At 42.0% G+C, this 12,381-nt stretch overlaps 1 protein-coding gene across 1 annotated transcript in view; it reads right to left on the reverse strand.

The window, feature by feature from the left end:
• Window positions 1-2,724: 2,724 nt before the first annotated feature.
• Window positions 2,725-12,381, reverse strand: part of tbc1d22a (TBC1 domain family, member 22a) — a 104,307-nt gene continuing 94,650 nt past the window's right edge. Inside the window, exon 14 of the mRNA XM_070929025.1 lies at window positions 2,725-2,853. Within this exon, the coding sequence (XP_070785126.1) occupies window positions 2,725-2,853 (129 nt within the window). The remainder of the gene's footprint in view (window positions 2,854-12,381) is intronic.

The raw sequence follows: 12,381 nt of genomic DNA on the forward strand, positions 1-12,381 counted from the left end.
AAATCTAAAAGTTCATTTGAGGTCAAAAACATAACTAGGATGTTGTCTCATGTCTAAAGAGTCAGGCACAACTTAATAGGCTCGTCATGTAAACAGCATAAAAAAATAAAACCAAAAAAAAAAAGAAAATGACAAATCTTTAAAATGCTGATTGAAAGAATATATCTCATACAAAAAGAGAGAGAGAGGAAAAAATACTATACACTTTTAAATTAAGTGTAGTTTTTCCTTGTCAGAGAGCATGGGAGATGAGGGGCTTGTGAAACTGGTGCAGATTGTGCAAAAAAAAAAAACGCGTGATCAAAGAGTGACAGCTCTCACAGAGAAAGCGCTGAACCCCCCCCTCCCCTCCTTCCATCTCCCCTCCACACACCTACGCACACCGTCTTTGCGGGCTGGGGTGACAATAATGGATCCTGGCGGAGTCGCGGCAGGAGACTCCGAACGTTAACAGCTTTGTGTAATGTCATGAATGTCTGATTACCCCCCCCCCCCCCCCCCCCCATACCCTCCTCCCAACATTACACCAATATGGTGCTAGCAACTTTGGGTAAGACTTCCCATGTGCTCTACATGAACAGAGCAATGTACGTAAAAAAAAAAGGCGGCAAAAAGACAAAGACGAGGCCAGAGTTCAACAGGGGGGGTCACGTGCACAGGAATAATAAGGCTGAATCTAAATGCACCTGCTGTTTTTGTTCATTTATGTGCAGCTCGCTATAGGCAAAAGTATTTTACATTAAAGGGTGACTTGTCATCTGTTAAGCCTGTCAGGTTTCTACCACATTAGAGAGGCGTTCAGACCAGCTTCTCAACGTTTAAAGCCACGATTATGCTCTATTCCGTTATGTTACAGCAAAGGGTCTGTCCATAGTGAAATAATAAAAATGAACAATCATTTTCCAGACCAGTTAGAAAAAAAGGCTATTACCTATTGGTTTTTTATGACAATATGGAGGATATCGAGGCAGGACTGACAGATCCTGAAGCTGAGTGAGGAGACAGCTTTTGTATTGTAAGTGCGTCTAATACAGATCCAGGATGTCACAGTCTCCAATATCTGATCTGCGCTGGATAAACTGGAAAGCTGTGCAGAATACAAAGTTATAACAGACTACTTTTAAGTGCACATGGGCACAGAAGATATTTGGGTATTTTTTGCAGCAGCCCTGTGCTGGTTACACATGATTCAATTAAGAGAACCAATATGGATCAAACGTGTAATTGCTTTTTAAAGGTGCAAGACTTCCTCAAAGATAAAGGCTGCAAAAAAAAAAAAAACCCAGAAAAAACATGCACCTGCTGCTTTCATATGTTTATAGGCACTAAAATTAACTTTGTGGATGTCATATTAATAAGAATCACTCAACTCTGCCTTACACCAGTAAGTTCTCACCAAAGCTTGTACTTTTGAGGTGGAGCTACTGTTTGAAGAGCATGTAATCAAAGTGTTTCGCTTTATGTGGGCTTGGTCTGTAACTGTTACAGCTTTACTTCACACTTTTCATTTGTGCTTTGTCCTCTAAAGCCTCTTCCCAGCAAAATGTCAAAGAGTCCACCTACATCAAATCAACAGACAACAAACATTTTTTGGAAGGGGGTGAGAGAAAACAAAGACAGAAACGGGGTTTTAATTAAGGCAAAATTGCTCATTTGGAGCTTCAAAAAACAACCCTGTGAAGACACACATTTATTTTTCTGTGGATACCAAATTTAGCCTCCACGAGGATGATTAAATTTCTGACGGGGTAGTTAATAGATAATGGCCCTTCATATATAAGCAGGTCTAAGGAAAACTTTAAGAATGGGAATGAGCAGCTTTCTTACTCCTAATGGTTTACTAGCTTTGGTGATGTCGAAGGTAGTAAACCAAGGTCTATTGAACTCAAACGCTGTGCTGTTGCGGGTGGGAGGATGGGATAAAGGGGTGGCTGAGCCGGTGTGTGTGGTTTGTGGAAGGAGGGAGGGAGACGTGCTTCCCCTCACAGACTGACAATCTCTCTCTCTGTAAAGTTCTGGTATGTTTGAAAGGGAAACTAACTGTGTCCCTCCTGGCACGAAGCAGGAGAGAGAAAAAAAGAAAAACAGGAGGTATCATGTTCCTTCTGGTTGTGTTGAGACCAGAAGAGGGGGCTCGGATATGTAAACCATGTAGCACAGTGCCCTTTTGCCATCACTCTTTGTCTTTACAAACTGAAAAAAAAGTCACATTTTTGCTTCCAGGAACAAAAAAAAAACAATGTATTGCCATGGTATCGGAAATAACAATTAGCAGAAAAGAACATTTCTCTGAGCCAGACTAAACCCCCCCCGGCGGTGCTTAGCAACAGCTCATGGTCCTGCGTCGGGCCTGAGGTTGTACTTTGAGGCGTCAGCTTGAGCGGGCCGAACTCTAACAAAACGTTGCCATCAGCGACGACGAGGGTTCTGCACTGGGCTGAAGGAGTGCATGTTTCAGAGCTGATCAGAGGAAAAATAATTTAAAAAAAGGCTCCACATCAACATGTTAGAATGCTACACCGCACGTCCTCTCAGTCATCGGTTGATTCAAATCTCTTAGTAGCTGAAAAGGCCCACCGGGCGATAGGGGAAAGGGAGGTTAAGAAAAAGGGGAGGTCCTTCCGTATAGGAATAGAGGCCTCCAAGTTCAGTAGACGACTGCAGGGCAGAAAAGGAGGAATCAGAGGAGGAGGAGGAGGAAGCAGCTTCAGGGAGCCACGCTTATCATCTCTTGTAGTGGTTGGGTGCGTCGGCGAAGGCAAACTTCAACCTGTAGGCCTCGGCCAGCAGCACGCTCACTTCCTCGTTGCCCCAGTGCATTGTGGGAAGGTTCTGCAGGAGGATCATCAGACCCTGTTGAGAAAAACAACAACATACATTTGAATGTATTTTATGTAACACATTTCTACTCAGTTTTTAAGTTTTACAGTTGAAAAACTGTTGCAGCCTCAGGCCTTTATTGGACTCTGTTGGCGATCTGTCTGATCCTGGAACATTAGATGAGATGATGGAGAACACTGACTCATACCAGGTGCAAAGGCCTGAGATCAGATGTCATTATCCGTATAACATATCCAGATACAGATTGCATGTTAATACCAGGCATGAATTAGGCCCAAAAACAACTTTTATTTGAAAACTACAGATCCCAAAACTACACAAAACTATCCAAATGCAATTGGGATCCCGTGCAGAATACCCTTCTGGTCTGCTGTGTACGAGTGTAATGCTAGTGTAGCAAGCACAGTTACACTTGCTTTCTGCCTCTTCCTGTGAGTTTGAGTGTGACTCAGGTGTTATTAACTCGGTCAAAGTGGTTTTATAACAGCTGCGAGACAGAAAGAGTAGGGTGCTGGGTATGGGGGGGAAATCAGGAAAGAAAGAATAAAATGTCAAGTACAATTCAGTGGAGCTCAAGCCTATCCCCAGATTCCTGTTCTGTATATTACCATGTAAGTAAGGAGACAGGCAACAGCAACACACCCCTCACACACACACACACACACATGGACGGACGGACGCGAGTTCAATCTGGCCGACTAATGCCTCGCTCTCAAAGGGGAATGGGACTGGTTAGCAGTGAGACAGACTGATGCTGTGTGTGTGTGTGTACGTGCATGCTATGGATCAGTGTCCCGGGAGCTTCCATCATCAAGGCTGAAATCATTGCCGTGACAACAGGGTTTACAACCAATCATAGTGTTGATAATCACATCGAAGGACAAATCACGTTGGGTCTTCTGGTGTCTACAACCGGCTGACTCCAGAGCAGTTTTTGCTGCCATCTGAAATGTTACAAGTGTTTTTTTTTTTTTAAGTGTTTGAATGTAATTGTAATGAATTATGTGTCAAAGTGTTTCTAAATATTTATGCACATTCCATCCTAATCTCTCTACAACTCCTGAGAAAGTCAAACAAAACTTTACGTGGGTATATCCACATACAGCAGGGCACTTTGTATTATTTTACCCTCCGACGTATTAAATTGAAGGTGTTTGGCTCCATTAATTTTTTCCTTCCTCGCACGTTTTTAATGAGCCGGTGAGACGACCCTGATGACTTTTCAACAGAGAGCATTTGTATTCCGAGTGAGGGTTGGAAAAGTGCAAGTTTTCTTCAACTAATTAAGCTCAAAGCTGCAATCCGAGCCCGATTTCACAGATTAGGCTGTAGTTGTGTTTCACCTCTGTCTCCTGAATAACTTAAAAAAAAACGGACCCAGCTGAATCTCCGTTTAAATTTTTAAAACGTATCTTAGCTAGTCAAAAAACCCTCTTGGAGTGTTTCAAAAATTCACAGGCAGTGAGAGGGCGCTGTTAAAAATGCTAACAAATTCGGCCTCCAGTGTCGTGAAACATAAAACAGGACTCTCAGTTCGCGATCAGACTCCCTCTAAAATGCTGCTCCATATCACAATCATCAAAATCCAGCTTGTTAATTCTACAGTTTAAAAAAGGTACCATAATAGATGCTCCTGGACCTTGACTTTGAAAGGTTGACCTAATGACATCCCCGTTAGTTCAGAAAGACACACTCCTCTGAAGTATTTTCACTCTGAGGGATGGAGAGAGACGGAGAGCGGAAGAAAGCGAGCTTGATCAGAATTCAGCTAGCCTCTCTCTCATCTGTATTCAACGGAGCATCACTATCAGCTCTCCCCTTTCATCACTCACCCTCTCTCCCATTCATGCGCACACACACACACGCACACACACACACACGCAATCCAACAATGTTACTCGCAGCTAAAAGGACGGCATGTGAGCACTCATGGGTTCATGTGTTGTAAATGTATGTTATTGTCTGCTCACGTGAAAACAATCAGACGCTAAGAAAAAAACTACAATGAAAACATCTCTCAGGCACATTAAGCTGAATTCGACTCACCAACAACAAATATTTCATTTAAATAGTGATGTGTATTATTTGATACTAATCATAAAAGTAGTCTTTTCATAAAATGATATGCAGTACAAAGTTGCCACGTATGCAATGTTCCAGGTAAATAACTAGCAGATGTTGGGGCCCCATACTTATATATATATAACTTGTCTCATCATCATTGGTTTTGGGGTACTGAGGGACCCTAGGGAAATATAAGTTTATAGACTCATGTGTTAAAGTAGGACCCCATGTATGCCTAAATGTATAAAAGACGAGTTTGAACAGTGTTCGAGGCAGCAGTACTGATTCGGCTACGGGTGCTGTACAGGTCAAGATGCGCATGCCTGTTGATCCTGATCTTTGATGCAAATAAACAATATTATGTGAAAAGTCAGTATCAGCGGAGTTTCCTTCCATCATCGGATCATCGCCTACATCTGGGGAATGAAGAAGAAATTAACAACAATAGAACAATGAGGGAGCAAGTGAAAGAGAAAATGAATTATTAAAAGAAAAAGAGAATTGCTCATTCTGCATCTAATTGAATCACATGTAGTTCTACAGTTCATGTGCATGTGTAATGTATTTATGTGAATGTGTGTACAGTAAGTATTCTTTGCATCACCCTAGTGGTCCTGGATGCCTGGGGCTAGACACCATGTACCTCCCCTATTGTACTTCACTGCCCCAGGCTGTTCAAGAAAAAGGAACGCTTCCCTATAGAATAACAACACTGTATCCTGGTAGTGAAATTAATATAAGTTGAGCTACACTAAAAGAGTCTTCTTACAGATTTATTAACCGAACCAGATAATTGAGATGCTGCTGATGCTGCTTTAAAGCAAACCTTTAATACGAGCGAGAGCAGCCGATGAATCAGCAGGTGTTGAAATAACACATGTAGCAGGAAGAAAGTGCTAACTTTTGCTTTTAGCTTTCTAGCTTCACTTTACCTTAGGAGGTCCCATTATGTTTGTATTCCAAAGTGTTGAAGGTTGGAAAAAGGACAGACTTCTTAAATAATATAACAGTCCATAATAAGCACTATGTGGACTTGTTGAAAAAGGGGTTATGATGTGCTCTAGTCAGTAGCCCACCATGAAAGTTGACAGTGCTTCTCCTAGCAACGCTAACAATGGCAGCCCTCAGATGTCAGTCAACAGCTACCATTAAGAACACCCACCCAGAGGCTCCAAGCTTTGTTTTATTCTCTTTTGAAAATTTGAAAAATATGCACAATAGCTGTAGAATCACTATAGCTTATAGTTCCTTACATATCTGACCTATGTACCATATAGCTTTGGCTAATGACTAATGGCTAATTTTTGAGGTGCAGAATACTAAAACAATGAGAATCTCTCAGATGACCAGCTGATATGAATACATGGACAGCTTACATCTCCATGTATATAGAATGTCCTCCTTGTAGCCTGTTTTGGCCTCCACAGTGCTGGAGATGGATAAGTGGTAGGAGGAGGAATTCACCATGTGCTACCATATCTCTATAAATCAACAATAGGCACTAATTGCAATGCTACAGGAGAAGGACCAACCACCGTCTAATCAAGTGCTGCTTTGAGTGTTACAGCCGTTAGGCAACACACCCCAAACAAACATACACGCGACATACACACGAGTGCACTCATACACACCCATAGAGTGACTGAGGAGCTTCATTAAGAGCATATTTCGGCGTGGTAACCATCTGCTGGCTATCACTTCTGTTGGGCTAATGACTTTAATACGGTTTAATTGCATACATCTCGCTGTCAGGGGGGAATGCTGCTCTCACTCTGCTCCACACAGGTGGAAACACTCCACGCTGAGAGGCCACAAGTGTCTGTGTGGATAAGTGTGTGTTTGCATGAGGGTAAAAAAAGGCATCTGTGCAATCCGTGAAATTCAATGTATGTTTGGCATGTGTTTTTGGGTAGTGAAAGGCTGTGTGTGCAATTAGAAACAGGGGGCGGGGGGGATTGTAACTAAAGAGTATGTGGTGTCTGGAGATGCATACGTGTTTGTACAGTAAATTGAAGGTACAGGCGAGACAGAAAAAGGAGATGTGTGCGTTTGTGTACTGTAGGTGTGTATGTCGTTTATGTAGCCTTGTTGCATGTGTGGGGGGGTGTTTGTAGTTATTCAGCCATGAATATCCATTTATCCCACAATGCTAACAAACACATTGATCCACCGTTACTGTATACAGTGCGCTACAAAAAGAAAAAAGGCAATTAGCTCTCCATCTCCTACGCTTGGCAAGGCTTAAAGTGGTTAATAGCTATTGATACTGAGGGGAAAGCAGATTGTCAATAGAGTCAGGGCTAAGGCTCTTACTTCAAAAAGCGCATGGGATAACATAATGGTTACACAGAAAGCCGAGGTCACTGTCAAGTGAAATTTACCTGCTGTGCTGTATAGTTATTGTTTTAACCTGCATCTGACCGGGGTGAGATGATTTAATACCTACCCTCATCTCTGCATGTTCGGAGTAAAATCCTCCACCTTGGCAAACAAGAGAGCTGCTGATTCACTCTGTGGGAAATGGCCAATCTTAGAAGAAAGTGTGGAGGAAGTAAAACAAATGCAGCGCAATAGCATGAGGCAAAGCAGGGCTGATAAACATAGAGACACCCCATTTTGAAATATGCTTCACCAGTCATCCAGTTGGACGAAACTGTTACGTATGCATGTGAGATGACTGTAAGAGCTGATGCCTCAAATGGAGTCAGAGAGAAATATTACTTCAAAGTAATGGTGGCTTCTGCTGAACTCTTGCAAGCACACACACACACACACACACACACACACACACACACACACACACAAAACACATAAAACACACAATTAAAGCCCACTCTACCTGTGAACCAAATAGTGTATTTGCTGGCAGAATGAGATGGTGCTAAGTGAAGTGAGTGCAATGAGTGCCCCAAGTCCTGCGAGGTGCATCCCTGTCTTTCCTGCGCTGACAACTACAGCTCCCTGCAGCAAGCTGCGAAAGCCCTGGAGAAATTAATGGCCGACAGATGACAGGTGTTGATGTGCACAAACATAGCGACAGACACACATTTGTGGCTAAAAAAAGGCAATCGTCTGTAGTAACTGTTGTTGTGTTCCTTGACATGTATCGTTCCACCTCCGACCTCTTTCAACCAACACATCTACATGAACACGCGCATAGAGATGAGGTTACACACACATATATATAGACCGTCACCTACGTGCACAAACACTCCAGGTTTCTGGCGGTGGTAATGGTGTTTTGCAGCACCCTGAGGTGTAATGGGCCCAGGCACTGCTCTGTCAGGGCCATTAGCTTGCTGTAGTTCGTATAATTACACAAAATGGGCACTCTGGCAAACAGTGGGTGCTAATGTAGGAGTTGGGCACTGTGGCATGTGGAGGTAAGAGCTGACATAGGATGGCACAGACAAGTTGTCTTGTGAGAAGAGTTGGCTGGTAAAAAAGCTCAGTGTGGATTGGTACAGTGGTAGCAGTTAAAAGTCCGCACACTGCTACGAGAACGGCGCACCTTACAGTACAATGTCAGTCGGGGGCGCTCAGCTTACCCACAGCTTCACACAGGTAAACCGGTGTGGTTGCAGCCTAGAGGGAGGACGGTGACCCTAATTTCAGGTTGGGGTTTTTTCCCATGTAATATATTGTGTTTACATTTACTTTGTGAGTCTATTTCTAAATATTTAATACTGTTTATGCTATAAAACAAGTAAGAGACACATTCATACCTAGTTTATTTGGCTTTTTCATTACACTACTATACCACAGTTGAAACAGTAGGATCCAAATTATTCATGCAGTAAAAACATATTCCATTGTACTAATGGACCATTCGAGTGGATTGTGTTGTGCAGGTGTGCCACGTTCAGACGTTTTAGACTCACATTCACACCTCGCCTGTCTTTTTGTCTTGGACATGTCAACAGCTGCCTCTAGGGAAGTTTTCTTTTTTTGTAGCTGTGGTTTAAGCCGTCTTTAGCCCATTAAGAAGAGACTGCAGTTTCTCGTATTTTTACAGTACTATACAGTTAAGCAGTAGTACCCACACTCATCATCCAGTGAAAAAGTATTCCATTGGTCTACTAGTGGGCCATTGGTGCGACGCTCTCACATGACGCTCAGCCCCCGCAAACCAAGCAGCCAAGTATAAATTCCTCAGGTGTGCTATGAATGACTGAATAACATTTTGTATAATGTCATTTAGTACTTTGTCGGATATCCATGGAAAGGAAGTTGGATCTGTTCATACATTTTTCCAGCAACACAGGCAGAGTAGAGATGTGGTTTCACCTGCAAAACATTGCTGAAACAGATTCAAAACGAGCATTTGAAGCTCATGGTTTTGTATTTGCATGTATAATAAAAAATAAAATATTATGTCGAGATAAGATGTCGAGCCCTGTGTCTACAGTTACAGATTATGATTACCAACACTATACAGTTCTGCCCCTGTAGGATATGAAATACAGTAACAACATTTACAAGAAGCGATACTGCTTTGGGACTCCTCACTGCATACAGATATAGTCATGAGCCTTTGCGACTCCTGGTGGCAGAAAAGAGAACAGCACGTAGGATTATTTTGATGCTAGAGAACACTCCAGCTGCTAGCTGTAGCTACGTATTTAGCGCACAGACATGAGAGTGGTGTTGATCCTCTCATCTAACAACAGAAAGCTGATTATAGCGTATTTCCTGTAATGTCAAACCATTCCTATAAAGGCCTGTTTTAACTAGTGTCAAAAGAGTGAAAAGAGTCAAACACAATTGGCCCAACTACGTACTTTTGCCATCTGGACATTTCATGTATTTCATTTTATGTAAATAAATCTGAGATATTTCTCATTTAACATTGATATATTTGGAACATGCTTAATGTGCAGTAGATCGACATCAGTCCAAGATTGCGTAAACCAAACTAATTCATGAAGTCCTGCAATGTCCTTTATAAAAGGAAAGGATAAGGAGACATGAGGGACGTGGGTGCAACCTTTGGTAATTTATATACTGTGGGAGTGCGAATAAGATTAGCCCGAGAGAATGGATGACAGATTGGTTGAAAGCTTTCAGTACTCTTGAAACCACAAGCGTGGGCGTTAGTGTTGAGGTTATCATTTGGATACTCCAACCCCTACTGACACTTCATAGAAAGATGGATTTTAATGGTTTTAATTCAAACTAAAAAATGAAAGAGTAAATATATATTCCTCTGTTAGAAAAATGTTTTTTTTCTTTTTTGCTCTCAATAGTTCAGCAGGTTTGAGCCTTGCACCCATTCTGTACCAGTCAATGCCCGTCCGATGACAAGTTCATAACCTCTGGAAAAATGCAGCCAGAAGCAATCTAAGTACTAAAACAGTTGTCTGTGCTTCCTCTGTGTATCGAAGCATTTATAGTGATATTTCACTCTGCTTGAGTTGAATCACTTTTAGCAAGTATTTTCAAGAGCAGTCGATATTTAACCATTTGTCCCTTCTTACCAACCAAGATCTGGCAAACAGTTTTGTTTTCACACTGTTTAAAACATGCAAAACATCTTAAGAAATGTATGAGCCAATCCACTGCAATGAATTTCAGTTGTATATCTATGCTTGCTGACTACTGTGTTGACAACTGCCCGCAAAATTGGCAATATGAACAGTTCAATGGGCATTTTTCCATGCAGAGGCCCTATGACCTCTAACATACTAAATACCCCAAAAGAAAAACGGTGCCTTAACAGTTTAACTCCATCCGTCACCCACTGCTAAGTTCAGAAAGGTTAATGGCACCCTAATCAAGAGTTCACAAAGGACCCAGGAGCAGAAATGCCTCAGTTCTCGCTTTGACTGCGTATAAGAGCATTTAAATTTAAAATTCAATATTTATGTCTCGGTTCATGACCCAGCTCATTTCACAAACCTCCTTTCTTCTTGTTTTCTTAAAAACCCATTTCTCCCTCTCCTCCTGCTGCTGCAGTCTGTTTATTCCTTACAAGCGGGTCGATATTGCTGTTTATTTGGCATTTTTGTGTCTTAACTGAGTTGAGCAGGGGGGCTTACGGGCTGACAGAGCAGCTCCTGTTAAATTCTGTTATCTTAGGGCAAAAAAGCCATAAAACTCTGACTCTTCCTATCGCCATTTTCCTCTCTATTGTGGAGAAAGCTCAGCCAACGATAATGTCGGTAATGACACTCAGATGGCAGGCTAATCATCCCACACACACACTATTGTTTTGAGCTGATAAATGCTTTCAGGAGACTCCTCGCAATGGCAAACTTGTGCTTGACGCATTGATCAACAGAGCAACACCACTCAGTTGTACGGCCAATATACAACTGCCTTTGTGCACACATTTTAGAACAAACACACACTCACTTACTTTATATGTCTGCTCAATGCCATACCGTGACTGATCGCTGCCGACTTTCCAAGCAGCTTTGGTCATCAAAATTGTGCGCCACAATAATTCAGTGTACGAGCTCATGCAAGTTAGCCTTAAAGTGAACTTCAGCTGTCAGTGATGGAGAGCATGTAGGTGGAAGGAGCGCAATGAGAGACGGATGTCACAGAATAAAAGGCAGGACGGGATGGAGGGCAACATAATTACTTCCACCATATTAAGTCTCTTTTTTTTCCCTCTTCTCCTATTGTTTTGGCACAAATACATTCATATGCCACATCGGAGCGCAGCACTCAATCAACAGGGTGATTATTAAAAGTTGTTTACTGGGGGGTGGCCTTGTCTCACTTTCTACACTATTGACTACAGAGCCATCCATCAGAAACGCTGCAAAACCCCCGAGAGGGTCTATTCAATACAAGCCAAGTTTGGGAAGAAAGTTACAGGGGAGAAAATGAGGAGGTCTCGCTGTGATGAATGGGTGAAAAACATGGAATTAATCAGAGGAGGGATCCAGCTCTTTACTGGAAATTGCAAGGTGGTGATCTTAATGGGGACTTGCTATTGCTCATGCACACACATAAAGGTAGAAAATAAAAAGAAGGCTATTATACATCTTTGTGAAGCTCATAATCAGGGCTTGACCACAGCATTGGTGGCTCGATTCTAAGGGTTGATTAATGTCTTTTCAACATATCAAATCATAAAATAACAGAAATACAAATTTATGCAGTAAATACAGAGAAAAGTGTTGTTTTTCCCAGCAGAGGGCCCTATGGACTACTTTCATTACAATACTCTGCAGCATTTGTGTTGGCAGAATAAAACATCTAGAGTGACCAGATGTCCTGATTAAATAGTGACAGTTCGGATTTTCAAGCATTTGTCCTGGCGCCCTGACAGGGACACACTTTGTTCTGATAATTAGACTGAATTACTTTTGTTTTTCCCAAAATAAACTTTTAAAAGACATCTTTGTGGAATGTGTCAACAAGCAAAACAATGGCTTTGTTAGGACAATGGTCAAACCAGAGGGAAATAATGCAAAAACTATGCCGCTTTCTCTTTTGTCAGCATTCAGAGCAGTGGCAGAGAAA

Source organism: Enoplosus armatus, chromosome 22, assembly GCF_043641665.1.
Source record: "Enoplosus armatus isolate fEnoArm2 chromosome 22, fEnoArm2.hap1, whole genome shotgun sequence".
NCBI classification, from domain to species: Eukaryota; Metazoa; Chordata; class Actinopteri; order Centrarchiformes; family Enoplosidae; genus Enoplosus; species Enoplosus armatus.